This window comes from Typopeltis vanoorti, chromosome 12 (assembly GCF_054136105.1).
Source record: "Typopeltis vanoorti isolate ZY-2024b chromosome 12, IOZ_Tvanoo_1.0, whole genome shotgun sequence".
Taxonomy (NCBI): Eukaryota; Metazoa; Arthropoda; class Arachnida; order Uropygi; family Thelyphonidae; genus Typopeltis; species Typopeltis vanoorti.
The window spans coordinates 61,659,360-61,677,826 of NC_143560.1; the positions used below are offsets into that span (position 1 = coordinate 61,659,360).

At 35.6% G+C, this 18,467-nt stretch overlaps 1 protein-coding gene across 1 annotated transcript in view; it reads right to left on the reverse strand.

The window, feature by feature from the left end:
- jbug (filamin-type immunoglobulin domains fbug) overlaps nucleotides 1-18,467 on the reverse strand; it is an 879,391-nt gene that overhangs the window by 642,565 nt on the left and 218,359 nt on the right. The window contains exon 7 of the mRNA XM_090401914.1: nucleotides 16,525-16,680. Coding sequence (XP_090258040.1) covers nucleotides 16,525-16,680 — 156 coding nt within the window. The remainder of the gene's footprint in view (nucleotides 1-16,524; nucleotides 16,681-18,467) is intronic.

Here is an 18,467-nt window from a genome sequence, read left to right on the forward strand (position 1 = left end):
GTCAAAGCAATGTTGTTAAATTGTGATTTTAGCACTAAATCTGCCTGAAGCTCAATAAGTTCCATCTGTAAGTTTTCTGGCATATTATTTACATCAGCATCCATCGGACAAACAAATATAGCGAATGTGGAGTCTTTGTTTTTGAAGTCAGCAAACCTTGTATCAAATTGCTCTATTCAGTTCATCTCCATAATCATTATAAGGGATATTTTTATGAGTTGCTAGAGTAGGAAAATGATAACAATTTTTAGCTCTTATCTGACTTTTCAACAATCTTAGTTTATTACAAAAAGCTTTGACATGTCCATGCAGTTCATGAACCAATTGTCCTTGTTTTTGCAATTTAAGATTCAGTTCGTTTAGGTATCTGGTGACATTTACAAGGAATGCGAAATCACACACCCGCTCATCATCTTTTTCTTGGTTAATTGTGTTTCCTTCTATGTCCATAAAATCTGCAATGTTTTGTCTCAGATCATAAAATCGTTTTAACATTTTAACTTTACTCAACCACCTCACTTCACAATAATAAGACACATCTTCATAATCCAAAAATAGGTCTGCCAAATACTCCTTAAATTGGCGGTGATTAAGTGCACATGACTTAACAAAGTTAATACTGGCTACTACAACTTCCATAACATTTGCGAATTTAATCGATTTTGCACACAGATTTTGTTGGTGGATAATGCAGTGAAAATTTGTTAAATTTTCCAGATGGATCTGTAGTTCTATTGCTCTTTCATGAACTATTCCAATAAAACCCTTCTGTGCAACAACCATTGCAGGGGCTCCATCAGTGCATATGCCAGATAGCGAACTCCATTTAAGCCCAACTCTCTCGAAGACTGTGTTGACTGTTTACAAATATATCTTCACCAGTAGTTGTTCCTTTTAACGGCCGAAGCGCCAATAATTCTTCTGTGATGTTGAAATTCACATCAACTCCTCGAATAAATATTGCTAGTTGTGCTGTATCGGAGGCATCGATGCTGTCATCCAAAGCAATTGAAAATGCTTCCAATCTAGCAATCTTCTCTTTTAAACTTTTTTTGATATCGTCAGCGATAATTTCTATCCGTTGGACAACAGTACATCTCGACAAACAAATATTCTCAAAGTCTTTTTTCTTTTCAGGACGTATTATACCCAGCAGCAAATGTTCAACATCCAGCAGACATTCTTTGATAAATTCTCCTTCACCACATGACTTAGAATGCTTAGCGATTTTTTCGCTTACCACAAAGCTGGCTTTGACAATGCTGTGGTGCTGCGTTCTTTGCTTGTTGAACATTTGCTGCTGGGTATCCAAGTTCTTCAACTTCTGAATTTCATCTTTTCATAGTTGTCCATCAATTTTTGGGTGATCCGCATGTCTCGAAGTAAAGTGTCTCTTCAAGTTGTATTCTTTGTTGACGGATACGGATTCGTTGCACAGCAAACATACAGGCAAACCTTTATTCAGAATAAAATAATAATCCTCCGTCCAGTTGTCTTGAAATTGACGATTCTCTGCATCTGCTTTTCTTTTTTTTGCAATAACCCCTGACATTGTCCCAAATTTAAAAGCGATATTCAGAACTGTCAAACATTGTTCAGTGCCTGCACCGCAGGCACTGAACAAAGCACAACACCAACGCAAGTACCGAACTGACATGTTGTAACACGTTCACATACGCCGCTAGTCAAAGTGATAAAGAGACCTTGGTTGGAGAAAACAGTGTGTTCTGTGCAAGTCGTATGACATCAGCTTAATGTGAGTTAGTAGAACACACCATGTTTTCTCCCACCATGAATCAAACAAACTTCGCTGAAATAGATTAGATCTGGATCAAAAGAAGTAGAGGACTGGATCCGGCCCACGGGTTGCCCATATGTACTCTAATAGAACCCATAGAGATTCAAAAAGGAGTAATGCAAGGATGCATATTATCCCCATGCCTATTCAACATATATCTAGACAAAGTTATAAAGACGGCAACAGACAATGAGCCTGGAATCAATGTCAATGGTTTAAACAAATAATATCAAATATGCGGATGATCTTGTCCTTATTGCAAGAACCCCAAATGAACTACAAAGGTTGATAAACAAGCTAAACAAAACCTGTAAAACATATGACATGACAATAAATATACAAAAGTGATGAAAATAGGGAGGAACAGAGCTACCATCTCAGCCACCCCGAATGGAGAACAAATAGAACAAGTAGACAACTTCATATATCTTGGATCAACACTAACAGAAACAATAGAACTCAAAGCAATCAAACACAGAATAGCGATAGGATGGACCACCATGGGAAAATTACAGAAAATCTGGAAAACAAACATGATATCTGAGCCAGCCAAAATCAAATTATATGAATCAATAATTATACCAACAGTCATCTATGGAGCAGAAGCATGGACAGTTAAGAAAAGAGAGGAGTAAAAACTGCTGGCATTTGAAATGAAATGCTTAAGAAAAATAAACACACCCTCTGTCCAAAAAGAAACAGAACTTTTGATAGAAAATAAAACGCAGGCCAATTATAATTATTCAAATCATTTATTTCAATCAATATACTCTCCCTCAGCTTCGATACAACGTTTGGCATGGTCAATTAATTCGTTAAATGAGTTTTTTTATATCGGTTTTTGGGATACTGTTAAGGGTCGTGGTTACTGCCACTTAAACATTTTCAATGGCGTCGTATCATTTTCCTTTCATTGGCAAATGAAGTCTGAGGAAGAGAAAGAAGTCACGGGGTGCTAAATCAGGTGAATACAACAAGTTTGATCCAACACACAAACTTGGTTTTCGCTCAAAAACTGTCTCACAATGTTTGAACAATGAGATGGTGCATTATCGTGTAAAAGTGACCAGCTGCCTGCATCGCGATATTCATGCCACACACCACGAATTCTCGCTATCAATTGCTTCAAAATTTCGAGATAAAACACGCCACTGACCGTTTGGCCAGACGGAACGAATTTTTTGTGGATAATGCTGTTGGAATTGTAGAAACAAATTACCATTGTCTTCACTTTTGGCTTCTCCAAGCTACTTTTTTTTTGGATGCCCCTCTTCTAGTGGTCTCCACTCAGCACTCTGTTTTGGGCTCATACTCATAACATCACATTTTGTCACCAGTAACGATCGTTTCAAGGAAGTCTGAGTCCTTACGAGCAGTTTTAATGAGGTCTTTGCAGTGTTCAATTCGATACATTTTTGGATCTATAATAAATTTAGTTTAATCCTTTATCCAAGTGTGAGCAAACAATATTTGCACCTGAAAGTATCTTCAGGACTGGAGTAAGGTAGTACAACACCGGGTAACTCGTTGCAAAGTGGACCAAGCTAACATCACTCCTATCTCAGTATCTCCCATAACGCAAAACACATCACCTTGTGGATATGTATAATGTTATGCATTAAGGGAAGGGCTACTACCCAGACTAGTTTCGACCTTTATTGAGGTCTCTTCTGTGGGAGCCAGGCCCAAACATGAAGATACCAGGCGGAAGCAATAGCAAGGTCACCTCCACCTATAGGAGTTGCCAAAAGGTGTTGTACTACCTTAGCCAGGTCCTGAAGATACTTTCAGGCGCAAACGTTGTTTGCTCACACTTGGAAAAAGGATTAAACTAAATTTATTATAATCTAACCAAGTGAAAAATATACTTTCAACATCTTTCTGTAAATCCAGAGTAATTTAACAAAAAGGTGGCACACCTTTCGGCAACTCCTATAGGTAGAGATGACCTTGCTAATGCTTCTGCCTGGTATCTTCATGTCTGGGCCTGGTTCCCACTGAAGAGATCTCAATAAAGGTCGAAACTAGTCTGGGGAGTGGCCCTTTCCTTAATGCATAACATTATACGTATCCACAAGGAGATGTGTTTTGCATTATTGGAGATACTGAGATAGGAGTGATGTTTGCTTGGTCCACCTTTGAAACAAGTTGACTGGCATTGTACTACCTTACCCCAGTCCTGAAGATACTTTCAGGTGCAAACGTTATTTGCTCACACTTGGATAAAGGATTAAACTAAATTTATTATAGTCTAACCAAGTGAAAAATAAACATTCAACATTTTTTGGTCGTCGGTCAACTCGTTTTGGAATGAATTGGGGAATTCAATTTACGAACGCCCAAACTCTCGGTGAAACTGTTGTGCACAGTTGATTTTTGGAATCTCCAATTCATCTTCAATCGATCTCACGGACGATTTTGAGTTTTCTTTGATGAAATCATGCACTTTTTGGATGTTAACTTTGCTCAATGCAGTTTTTGGACGGCCCACCTTTTTGTCGTCCTCAAGCGTCACAACCACTTTGAAATCGCTTAAACCACTCGTAAACTTGAGTACAGGATAAGCCTTCATCACCGTATGCTTATTGAAGAATTTGATGCGTGTCGGTAAAACTTTAACACAAAAGTCAATTTGTGTTAAATCGAAGCTCTCTGTTTGAAACTCATTTTCTGACCGTTTTTCAAAACACACTGTCACTCTTGGCATTATAACTCGGCTTCTAATGAAACAAATGTCATAAACAGTTGAAACAACACTAATGAAGGTTGCTGCTTTCAAAAAAAATCAAAAATCAGCTAATGCCTTTTTATTCCCGTATATATAGGGAGTTGGCGAGGCCGTTTTTTAGTCCTATCTAACAACAGGTGGCATCACTAGTTTCTCTATTTTCAAAAAGTTTGGTTTCTTTCTGGACAGAGGATGTAGAATAAGTGGGATAGAAAAGAAAACAAACAGCACAGTCAGACAAGAATTATTGAATAAAAAGATAATAATAGAAAAGCATACAGGATTCTATGATATTACTACATGAAAAGTTTACATTATTACTTACTATTAACAATTTTCATTCAAATTAATCTCATCTTTCCGGGCTTCAATATCAATATTTTCATATCTTATATTTTAGCCTTCTTAGTAAATCAATCCACCTGTATCTTGGTGGTCTTGCTCTAGGAATTTTTCTAGTCATTCCAGCATCAAACACCTTTTTGATAAACTTTCCTCTCCCATTCTGTTTAAGTGACCATACCAACCAAGATTACCTCTGCTTAAATGATCCAGAATGCTAATAATGTCAAGTTCCTTCCTAATATCTTCATTTTAATATGATTCTGTCATTCATGCCATGTGTTCAGATCCCTAATGTTTCTCAGAATTCTCACATCTGTGGTCTTTAATCTATGATTAAGTGCTTTGTTTCTAACCCATTCTTAGATTCATAACTTCAAATTGGTTTGACTACTATCTTGTATACTGCTAGTTTAGGTTTTGGCTATGATAACATTGTAATGCTGTTACTAAATCACATAGAACAACTTCAGACACTCTCAAGTCCTCAATACCACACAAGCCTTTGTAACTGAAACAATATGTTCTGGCTAATTACTCTTTTAATTCATATAAATTTATTCAACTGTTTCCTCACCATATCATCTTTGCTTATTTTGTTGTCTATTTCCATATTTAATTTGCCATCTTCACTAAAAACTGTGCCCTATACCTAAATAGCAAAAGATTTTACTTGTTTTATAGGTTCTCCATTGAGAATGAAGTTATCAATGTTCTGCTTATTTTCATAGTTTGTCTTTTTATGGCTGATTTTCATGCTAAATATGTGACAACTGTTATTCAATTCAATGCTATTTTGATTTAGTTAGAGAATTTTGGAGACTGACACTGGATTTAGGAGTACAACATCTGCACATAGCAAGGAACTAAGTGTGATATCTCTGAATCTAATATCGGATTTAATAACAATAAATACAAAATTAATAACACAAAAACTAACGTAAAAGATTATTTAATAGTATAATTTTCTCCTGCGTGTCACAGGTATCTTCAGTACATTTTAAGCTAAAATTAAACAATAACTGACAATTCCAAAAAGCACCACCTAAGTAGCTAATGTAAGATAACTAAAAAGGTCAATAAATTTCCTAACTAAAAAAAAAATATATATACAATAAGAAGTTAGGAAAGATAAGCTGATTTATAAAGTACTATCTCCCATAAAGGGGACAGACATAAACCATCAGATCTGTTTAAGTTAGGAGAGTGAAGTAGAGTTTCACATGTTTCTTTATAAAGCCGTTCCATGAGGAACCGACTTTTGTGAAGGACTCTTGTCTTTTTCCAATGAACTCTGTGTCTAGTGATGATGGCATGTTCTGCAAGTCCAGAGTTCAGGCTCAAGGTATTGAATATAAGACTGGTGTTCTTCTAGCTGAATAGAGGCAGATCTTCCTGTTTATCCAAAATAAGATAATCCACAAGAGCAAGGAATCTAGTAGACACCTGGATAATTAAAACGTGGAAGCCTGTCCTTAGGAGAAGTGAGAAAGGTGAAGAATTTTCTGAATGGTCGAAAGGCAACAAAAATATTCAGTGGTTTTAAAACTTTTGCTATATGTTCACTAATGCCTTGCATATAAAGGATAGGAATGCACGTTATTTCTTCTGTATTTGAAGAGGAAGACATGTTAAAACTACTCAAAGCTCTTTTGATGAAGGAATTCTTATATCCATTAGATCAGTGCTTCCCAAACTGTGGGCAGCGGCCCCCTTGGAGGCCGTATGTTTTGTTGAGTGGGGCCATGAAATAATGAAAACAAATTTAAAATGTTTTAAGACTAAGTAGATTTTTTTTTATCTTAAAAGAAACTTATTTAATTTTTATTATTTATTATTTGTTTTTTGTTATTTTTTATATTTTAATGGAAAAAAATCACACATTGGTGTGGGTTCACAAATTTTGCTTCCTATGTATTTCGGCACTTAATGAATATTAATAAATATATGCTTATTCATATAAGTTTCATTTCAAAGCAGAAATCTAAGAATTACAGTTTCAAATATTTCACCTGATATTGACCTTTTGTGTAGCAGTATTGAAGCACATCCATCACATTAAATTGTTATTAAACTTCTTTGATGTTTTTAATTCTTTCTTTATTACTAATCGTTTTATGTTTCATATGCTTCTACTGGAAATGAACAATAACAATATATCTATCTATATAAAAATATGAGATAATGTGCCATGTTAAATGTGCATGTAAGATGCTAAAAATGTAATATTTGCATTTGATTTTTGCAATATTCGCTGTGTATGTTTTGTATTGAATATAAATACAATAAATACTATAATAATATGTGTCTACATTACAATTTTTTTCAAGGGGGGCTGTGAAATATTTTAATTTTTCCAAAGGGGGCCCTAACATCCGGAAGTTTGGGAAGCACTGCATTAGATAGAAAGGAAGAAATAATATATTGCAGTTCTTTCTGTAACAGATCGTCTGAAGAACAAAAGGAATGAGCCCGATGAACCTATTCGGCTAGAAGAACACCAGTCTTATATTCAATACCTTGAACCTGAACAGTCTGGATTTGCAGAATATGCCATCATCACTAGACACAGAGTTCATTGGAAAAAGACAAGAGTCCTTCACAAAAGTCAGTTCCTCGTGGAACAGCTTTATAAAGAAACATGCGAAATTCTACTTCACTCTCCTAACTTAAACAGATCTGATGGTTTACGTCTATCCCCTTTATGGGAGATAGTACTTTATAAGTCAGCTGATCTTTCCTAACTTCTTATTGTATATATAATTTTTTTTTAGTTAAGAAATTTATTGACCTTTTTAGTTATCTTACATTAGCTACTTAGGTGGTGCTTTTTGGAATTGTCAGTTATTGTTTAATTTTAGCTTAAAATGTACTGAAGATACCTGTGACACGCAGGAGAAAATTATACTATTAAATAATCTTTTTACGTGAGTTTTTCCGTTATTAATATTGTATTTATATGTCTGCTCACGGTATTCCCTTATTAAAACTTAGATTTAATACCATTTTATTTCATAATGCAAACCAAAAAGATGATAAATATGAGAAAAGATAGTGTGCATCCTTGTTTTACACTCAACTACATCAAACTATCTTCCTGTATTTCCTTCATTTCTAGCTACTGACTCACAAGTCAAATAGAGATTATGTACTGATCTGTATAATGTTCTATTTACCCCATATAATTGTAGCATTTTGAAAAGGTTTATTTGGACACCTTGTCATACACCTTTTCCAGATCTATAAAACTTCAGTACAGATCCTTGTTATATTCCTCATGATTTCTCAACTATTTGTAAAGTGAATATCTGATCTTGCCTCTATTTAGCTTGAACAGAGCATGTTCTTCTCTAACTTTCTCATTCACAATTTTTCAGCCTCTTCTCAAACATGCTTGCATAAATCTTACCTGAAACACTTAGTAGAGAAATTCCTCTACAATTCTCACATTCAGTTCTAGTTCCCATTTTAAAGGAGCATTTCTGGTCAATATCATCTACTCCAGCTGCCTCTCCACATTTCAAGTTTTTAATGATTTTTTTCTACATAAGTATTGATATGTATTCCTGTTTGCATTCCTTTTGAAAATTTTCTACTACTGTTCTGTTATTGCTTGTTTCATTTAACAGTCTTTCAGAGTAATTACTCTAGATCTAGAATATCTTTATGTTCAGTTTTCATGTCACCTTTATCATATATGATTCATTTCAACTCTTTCAACAACACTCTTTATTCCATATCTAAGCTCTTCAATGATCAAATCTGCCACCTTCCTGATATTTATCTTCAATATATTCTTAATGAAGTTTTCCCATGACTTTAGATTACATACTTTTACACACAACTAAGCTCTTTTCCATTTTCTTCTGTATTCTTTTAGGGCATCTCAATTATTTGCTAGGAATCTTCATTATGCATTCTTCTTTTCCAAGACAGCTTCTTTAACTTCTTGTATTTATTATTATTATTATTACACCCTTCATGGAGTCAACAGACTCGTCGTAGAAGGTTCATTCAACTGACAACATGTTTATCATATAGAATCTTATTAAAGTCCTTAACACTCCTTGCATTAACAACACATTCTGGTAATGCATTCCATTCACTGACAATTCTCCATGTAAAAAATCTGCTCCTCACACCTTTCTTCACCACACTTTTATATAACTTCCAGGAATGACCTCTGGTTCTTCCCCTTCACCTTCTACTCTTTTTATAATCCCTCTGGATTAATCTGATAAAATCCTCTCACTAACTTAAACGTATCTATCTTATCACCTCTCTTCCTCCTATCCTCCAAACTCTGCAATCCACATCCCTTCAACCTCTCTCCATAGCCAGCATTCCAAACTCCTGATATTGTCTTAGTCACTCGCCACTGGACCCCTCTACAATGTCTCCACATCACATTTAAAACCAGGTGACTAGATCTGAGCACAATAGTCCAAGTGTGGTCTGACCAGTGCCTGATACAGTGGCACGACCACTTCCTTATCCTTGCATGTTGGAGTACTTCTTATCATAGCAGCACTACAATTTGCAACCTTTGCAATATGCCCTTTAAACTTCAGTCTACTGTCAACCATCACTCCCAAATCTCTAATCTCATCCACTTTCTGCAGTATGGCAGCATCGATATAGTACACAGCCTTATATTTCTGCACTCTAAAATGCAACACCTTGCACTTATTGATATTAAAACTACAACCCCCCACTCTTTTGTCCTAGTAAAAAGTCTATTCAAATCTTCCTGAAGGGATTCAGCATCAGCAGTGTTACTTATAATTCTTCCCAACTTTGCATCATCAAAAAATAACTAAAGATCCCCAGTCAGTCCACATGATATATCATTTACAAACAAGTTAAAGAGCAGGGGCCCAAGAATAGAACCCTGGTTATCCTTCTTTTTTGAGAACTGCTCCATCATAAACAACCTGCTGGTATCGTTCAGAAAGCCAATCTCTGATCCATCTAACCAATATACTGTCGATTCCCATCCTCAGCAGCTTGTACACCAACTTATCATGTGGTAATCTATCAAATGCTTTTGCAAAGTCTAAGAATATCATTGTATATGATTCTCCCTTATCTAACACACTCGTCATCTTATCATAAAACACAAGTAAATTACTAAAACAGGACCTACCCTTTACAAATCCATGCTGAGCTTCATAAAGTATGTCATGTCCATCAACCCAATTCTGTATTCTATTCCTTATCAATCTCTCCAACATCTTGACCACAACTGCAGTTATACAGACTGGCCTATAGTTGGAGATTTCTGTCTTAGAACCATGCTTGTAGAGTGGTACTATTTTGTCCTCTTTCCACTCCTTAGGAACCCTACCCACTGCAAGACTTTCATTAAATAAACAGGTCAAGGGCATAAACAACTGTGGTGCACATTCCTTAAGCATACATGATGATATGTCAACCATTCCCACAGCCTTATTCACATCTAACTCAACTAACATCTGACACGCCTCTGTTTCTTTCACTCCCAATTCTCCTAATACTTGCGTCTCTTCTATATATTACACCAGTATGATATACGCTGATAAAGTGAATGTTCAAAAATTCCACTATACCCTTTGCAGCTGTTAGTCTGCTGCCATGACTATCCACCAATGTTAATCTGCCAGTTATCCTTCCTCTTGCTTGCCATGTAGCAGAAAAATTCCCTTTACTTAATCTTGACCTGACCAGCCAATCTCCTCTCATACTACACCTTTTCTTTCTTTACCATGCTCGTCACCTTTCTAGCCTGCACCTAATAGTCTTCATTGATCTGATCACTACCAATTGTCTTGTATCTCCTCCATAACATTTTCCTTTCCAGCACAGCTTGTTTGATTTCGCTATTCATCCATTTCACTTCTACTCTATTTACTATCTACCCAACATACTGATGCTGACTACAGAGCTTCCTATAATCACCTGCTTTATACTTCCACATATATCCATTTTTGGCAGTGACCTTTTCTTGTTTCATCACTTCCCAAACAAAGTACCTCATGATCACTCTCACCAACCAGCAGCAGTATCAACACTTCATTAACAACTACATCTTGTGAAGTTATCGCCAAATCCAAAACATTAAAGCCTCTAGTTGCTTAAATCACATACTGCTTAAGATACTTATCTCTAAGAAATTCCACAAACTTTCTCTCCTTGTTTCCATACACTATCTCCTCCTTCCAGTCTATATTCCTGTAATTAAAGTCTCTCATCAGGATCACCTTCTTTTTACATGCCCAACTAATTTGGCTAAACATTTCACAATCGGTATTCTCTGCATTCTCTGGCCTATAATAGCATCCTATCAGACATACTAACCTGTTTATTTCAACTTCGCACCACATAGATTCAAAATCTGTGATGCATTATCAACTTCCACACTTTGCAGACACAATTCCTCTGCAATCATTAACAGCACTCCCCCACCCCTCCTCTTTTCACATTTTTTTTTTTTTTTTTTTTTTTTTTTTTTACCATGATGTTCTTATTTTTCTACCCTTGTAGAGACAATTTCCCCACAAGTGTTTGCTCTAAAGTAAAAATCTGATAACCCACATTTGGCTTGAGCCCAGTTTCTATTCCAATTTTCTTAGTCACTTCTCATGTATGTTTACATGTATTTTACCTGAAACAGTAGAGAAATTCCTCTAAAATTCTGACATTCAGTTTTATTTTCCTTTTACAATGGAAACTGTTAAAGCTCTATCTCGGTCATCTGGAATTTGATCTACTGATAATCATCTGAATCATACAGTGTGTAGCCACTGGAAAATGTTTATACCTCCATATTTAAGTATATCTGGAAAAATAACAGCTACTCCAGCTGCCTTGCCACATTGTAAGCTTTTGGTAGCTTCTTCTGTTGATTTTTACACTGAATGCACTTTTAAATATTTTCTACCACTGCATAAAGCAAAAAACCAAGCTTGATGTCTCCAATTCTGATATCAGATTATCACTCCAGATATTCAGAATATCTTTAGTTTCATTTTTCATGTCACTTGTAACATCTGATTCCTTTTACTGTACTCTTTCCTTCATTTCTAAGCTTTTTCAAAAGCTTCTGGAATATTTGCTGACTTACTTTCTTGAAACTTTCAATATACTGTCTTCTTTTCCAGGACCACCTTTTTAACTTCTTGCATCTGCCAAGGTGTTCTAGTTTTCTAGAAAGGTGTTCTAGTCTTTCTATCCTTATAGACAACTTCACCATATGCATCCCTAGATGAATCAAATCAAATCAATGTTTTCTTCAGAGTCTGACAATGAAACTCCAAGGTTTGGTTTTTATTATCACTCTTTCATTTTTTCTTGGGTAATATACAAGCACAGTTTAGTGTACAGTTCAACTGTAAAAGATGCTCAAAATTAATTCCTTTTAAAACTTTGATATATATTTTTCTTTTCAATATGACACTCATTTTTGTCCTGCTTAAAACTTCATGGTGATCACTTCTAATTTCTCTAATCTCCTCTATACTCTTGTATCTTGAACAATGTGAAGTTACTGCTGTCAACAATAACATACTCAATAAGATATGTTTTTTTTTTCTTATATTTCTCTCCAAATGAATTTGTGTACATATTTATGATGAAATATGGTGTTAGCGATGACTAGTCTGCATCCTGAACAGAAATTTGAAAGAAAATTGGAAGGCACTTGCCATTATTATTTTAATTTATTTATTTTTATTTTTTACCTTTATCTCCAAAGCTTCCTAAACATTTCAGTATTTATATGATTCATTTCCTGTTCAGCAGTTAATATCCTCAGCAAGGATCAGCTTTCCTGTTTTCTTTATGACATATGCCTCCTCTGATGACTCATAAAATTTCTCTATTTCTTGCTGAAATCCTTCTATGGGACCTATGGCACAAATAACTTTCAAGGTCCAATTCCCCATTTTAAAATTCACCCACTTAACCTGAAACTGCCTACCAATTAAGAAGTTTATCTATGTGTTTGTTTGGTTTTGAATGCTCCTTCCTTTGCTCGATCACTATTCATCATCATCATCATCATCATCAAATTCCTGCCATGTACCCTCAAGGGGTGTACAGGATATGACAGTACTACATGAAAAAATTACATCATTACTAACTTCCTATCTACAATTTTCCTCCAAATCAGTCTGTTACTTGTCAAGACTCCAACATTATCAGATCTTATATTTCTATCGTCTAAGGCACTTTGTACCGTATCAATCCACCTATATCTTGGTCTTCCTCTGAGTCGTTTTCCTGCCAACCTGGCAGAGAACACTTGTTTTGCTAATCTTTCCTCTCCCATTCTATTTAAGTGACCATACCATCTGAGATTAGCTCTGCTAACGCATTCCTGGATGCTGACAATGTCAAGTTCTTTCCTAATATCCTCATTTTTAATATGATATTGCCATTGATGCCATCTGTTCACGCCTCTAATCTTTCTCAGGACTCTCATATCTGCGGTCTCTAGTCTTTGGTCAAGTGTTTTACTTCTGACCCAGCTCTCAGATCCATAAGTTAAAATTGGTTTGAACACAGTCTTGTATACAGCTAATTTAGTGTTCCGACTAATTTCTTTCTTATTCCATATGAATTTATTCAATTGACTTCCCACCATACCAGCTTTGCTGATTCTGTTGTCTATTTCTATATTTAGTTTACCATCTTCAGTAAAAATTGTGCCTAAGTAGCTGAAATGTTTTACTTGTTCCACAGGTTCTCCATTCACAACACAGTTGACATTTTCAATGATTCTACCTATTTTCATTGTCTTTGTCTTTTTATTGCTGACCTTCATACCATATCTATTACAACAGCTATTCGATTTAGTCAGAGAATCTTGCAGACTTGTAGCGGATTTATTTAGAAGTATAACATCATCCGCATAAAGCAAAGAGCTGACATTAACATCTCCAATTTTGATATCAGGTTTAATACCACATTCCTTCATAATGTGATCCATATAGATAATGAATAACAGAGGGGATAATGTACATCCTTGTCTCACACCAGATTTAACATTAAACCATCTTCCTGTACTTCCTTCAATTCTAACTGCTGACTCACAACTCAAATAAAGACTAAGTATTGCTTGATATAATTCCCCATTGACACCATATAACTGCAGCGTATTGAATAGCTTCTCTCTTGGCACCTTGTCATATGCCTTTTCCAAATCGACAAAACTTAAATACAGATCTTTGTTATATTCCCATGCTTTCTCAACTATTTGTCGTAAAGTGAAGATCTGATCCTGGCAGCCTCTATTTGGCGTGAATCCAGCTTGTTCTTCACCAAGCTTTTCTTCCACAATTCTTCTCAACCGTTTCTCAAGTATACTTGCATAGATCTTGCCAGGAACACTCAGTAGGGAAATACCTCTGTAATTCTCACATTCAGTTTTATTTCCCTTTTTATATATGGGTACTATGAGAGCTCTAGTCCAATCATCGGGAATTCGTCCCTCTGTCCAGGCTTTCTGAACTATGCAGTGCAGCCACTGTAAGACTCTTATACCACCATACTTCAGCATTTCTGGTCGAATATCATCTACTCCTGCTGCCTTTCCACATTTCAAGCCTTTGATGGCTTTTTCTACTTCAAGTATGGATATGTATTCCTGACTGCATGCCTGGTCAGTGTTGTTTATCACTGTGCTGTCATCACTGCTTGTTTCATTTAGCAGTTTTTCAAAGTAATTACTCCATACTTCAAGGATATCTTTTTCTCCTGTTTTCATTTCACCTTTATCATCTCTAATTCCTTTTACAGCACTCTTTCCTCCATTCCTAAGCTTCTTCAACAACCTCCAGAATATTTTGCCACCTTCTTGATATTTATTTTCTATATTCTTGCCAAAGAATATAGAAAATATAGTCCTCCCATGACTTTTGTTTAGCTAGTTTTACACTGTTTAGCATTCTTGCATTTGTCTCTGTATTTCTAAGAGAACAAGCTGACTTATTTGACAGGAACTTTTGATATGCTTTCTTCTTTTCCTTCACTGCCTCTTTAACTTCCTGTGTCCACCAGGGAGTTCTGATTTTTTTTATCCTTGCAGACAACCTCACCACATGTCTCTCTGGCAGAATCAATCAATGTTTCCTTCAGAGTTTGCCACTGAATCTCCAAGGTGGTTTGATTCCTGTTCTCAAACTCCTTCATTTTCTTTTCAATAATCTTTCTGTATTTTAGTCTACAGTTCACATCTGAGAGCTGCTCAACTTTTATTCGCTTTAAAACTTTCTTACATGTTATTCTTTTCAATATGAAATTCAATTTTATCCTGCTCAAGACTAAATAGTGATCACTTCCAATTTCAAATCCTCTGTACACTCTGGTGTCCTGCACCAGGGAGAAAACATCACTATCAACAATAACATAGTCAATGAGACTTTTCTTATTCCTAGCCTCTTCTCTCCATGTGAATTTGTGCACATTTTTATGTTGGAACATGGTGTTAGTAATAACCAGTCCATGTCCTGAGCAGAAATCCAACAGATATTTGCCATTATTATTAGCTTTGCTCTTTTCTCCAAATTTTCCCAAAATATTTTTGTATGTCTCACAATCATTTCCTACTCTACTATTTAGATCCCCAACAAGGACCAACTTCACTATCACTATCACTACTCGATCACTATTGTCCAAATATAATATTGTATATTTATTATTTAGCAGGATCTCACCTGTTAGTGTCCACTTCATAGCACCAATTATTTCCATAGTTCTTCTGCCAGTTCAACTTCTTTTCCATGATGATGATGACTATCTTCGATTCTGCTGATATTGAGTACTTTTCAACAGCTGACTATTCACTGTTTGCCCTTGTACCCTGATGAAAACAATAGGGCCTTATTTAACTGGGCAACACCCCCAGCTGGCAAGAAATTTCATAATGCTCTACCATTCTGGTTTAAGCTAATACAGAATACAGTTTGGTAGGCCTAGTCTCAAATTGCCAGCCCATCCTGTTCATTCAGTATCCTCTGGACACCTGCTAAAGGTTTCACATGAAACTAATGCAGGATACTGGGTCAGAAGTTCTAGTCAGTTTAACTGAAATATATAAAATATTTCTCCTTCCTCTGTGAATTAGATAAGCACAGCCAGAAAACTACTATCAGATACTGCTTTCTATCAGTTTCAATTCATTTTTGCTGAAACCATAGCCATACCCTAATGTCCAAAAATACCTTGCTGTTTTTAATAAGTTCTGTTTGTGAAAAAAAAATTCATTACAAACAACAACAGAATAGTGGAAATAAAAAGAATAGTACTACTAACAGAATAATAGTATATAAACAATAAAGGGAAAATAGTAGTATACTATGTTATAAGGAAAAATTTAGCAGCTAGTTCACCACTTTCAAACATTTCAATTAACTGAGACTATCATGTTGTCTGTACTGAACATTCTATAAAATGGGTTTGTGGCTCACAGATAGGCTTACATTTAATGTTAAAATAAAATCTGATAATATAGTATAGTGGAGATAGCCATGGCAGTAAAGTACTCATGAATAATCAGAATACTGAATAGCCCATTCTCAGTTCATCAAGTTTCCTATATCTATTTACCATGACTAGTATTTTAAGATCTGATTTGATAAGCTAAGCAAAACTTTATAGCAATTTTAAATACACATACCTCGTGCATTCCTGCTTCATTTGGAACAAAAGTTCCACTTCCTCCATTTTTGAAGAAGCTAAGCTGGCAGTCCAATGTTCCTGATGGTCCTCTAACTTCAGCCTTTATCAATTTTAAATCAACACTACTATCTAATATGTTAATCCTAAAGTGAGCCTACAAAAATAAATACATAAATAAATAAATAAATAATACTTTTCATTTTATATAACTTTTGTATCAAAATACATACAGCCAAAACATATTTTAACCAAAAACTAAAGCACAATATTATTTTAACTTTTGTATTGTTTATTGTATAAAATACTCTCTTCATCTCTATTGAACATTGTAGAATTCATTGAGACAGACTGTTCCAAAGAACTGAAATGGATGAAATGAAGGAGGAAAATGGAGTTTTAGGTACTTCAAATGTTAATGGATGATAAGCAGCAGGGAAAAAGGTACTTCAAATGTTAATGGATGATAAGCAGCTCTGACTCAGCATTAAAGGAAATAGAGTTTCCTTTAATGCTGAGTAAGAGCTGCTTTCCAGTTTCCTTTAAGGAAAATCTATAGATAGGTTGCAGAACCTATACTGCATTATTGCTGTACATGGGCAAAGGTAAAGAGAGAAAGATGATGCTATTGAATATTTGCTGGAAACTATAGAAGAGTTAGTAAGGAAGGATGCTAAAAAAAAATAGAAGTAGAGTGAATGAAACCCATTACTATTTTTTTAATATCAAAATGTGCATAAATTTGCAAATTGCATAAATGCAAGTTTTAGATCTGATCATTTCATCAGAGGGTGTAATTATGAGTGGTGGTTTTGCACTTTCCTCCAGTTTGTGAGAATGATCAGGAACTGATCGCCTGGGTTGTGGCTAGCCATATGCAGACTTCTATGAAGATATATGTGGACATACAAGGCTGGTGATTATGACAAACTTAGAAGACAGCTTAGAGCTTTAGCATGGAATGAGGAGTTGAGCAGAAAGGAAGTAAATGCTGCTTGGGAACTGACAAAGAAATACATAACAGCATCTTATGTATTCTTAAGGTCAAAAGGCTGAATAAGGTAGGTATGAAATGGATGAATGAGGAGATTAAGCAGAAAATCTGGAAGAAGGCACTTTGGAGGCAGTACAAGATGAATAATGGTAATAATTAGTTATATGAAGAGTATAAAGAACAAACCAGGAGAGTGACTCAGTTAGTAAGGACAAGAAAAGTGCAATATGAGCAGAAATTGGCAAATCCAGTGAAGAAAAACCTTAGTTTTATATATATACAGGGTGTTCGGGATAAATTTGACAGTTTCGTAAGGAAAAAGAAAATCTTCTTTGTATCTATTAAATTTAATGAATTGACAAAAAAACATTACAGGCAGAGTTAATTACAATACTATCAACAAGATTTACTCAAAATAACCACCATTAGCATCGATCACAGCTTCAATTCTGCTTCGGAACCTCGAACAAGCTGATGCTACAGTCTCCCTGGGAAGGGCCGCAAAAACTGTTTTAATTTTATCCATTAACTGGGCTTTTGTATTACTGGAAGTGCGATTGGTGTCTTTTTCAACTGCGCCCCATACAAAATAATCCATGGGGTTATTAAGGTCTGGGGAGTTTGGAGGCCAAACATTTGGACTGGTGAAGTCGTAGAAATTTTCAGACAACCATTTTTGACTTTTCCCAGAGGTGTGGCAAGGGGCCGAATCCTGCTGCCATACATACGGCCTACCATTGGCTACCCTTGTTATCCAGGGCTTGACTACAGTTAGCAACTCCACGAACAAAGCCCGAATTCCAATGCCAGGGTTCTTTAACACCTGTTCCTGCAGATTTGCGAGGAATTCTGCTGTACGAACGCAATCAGATCGTCTGCTAGGGATCTTTCTTCTTGCTACATCCTCGTAGTCACCATTGCAAGTCTCTAGTTCATGCCTGATTGTTTTT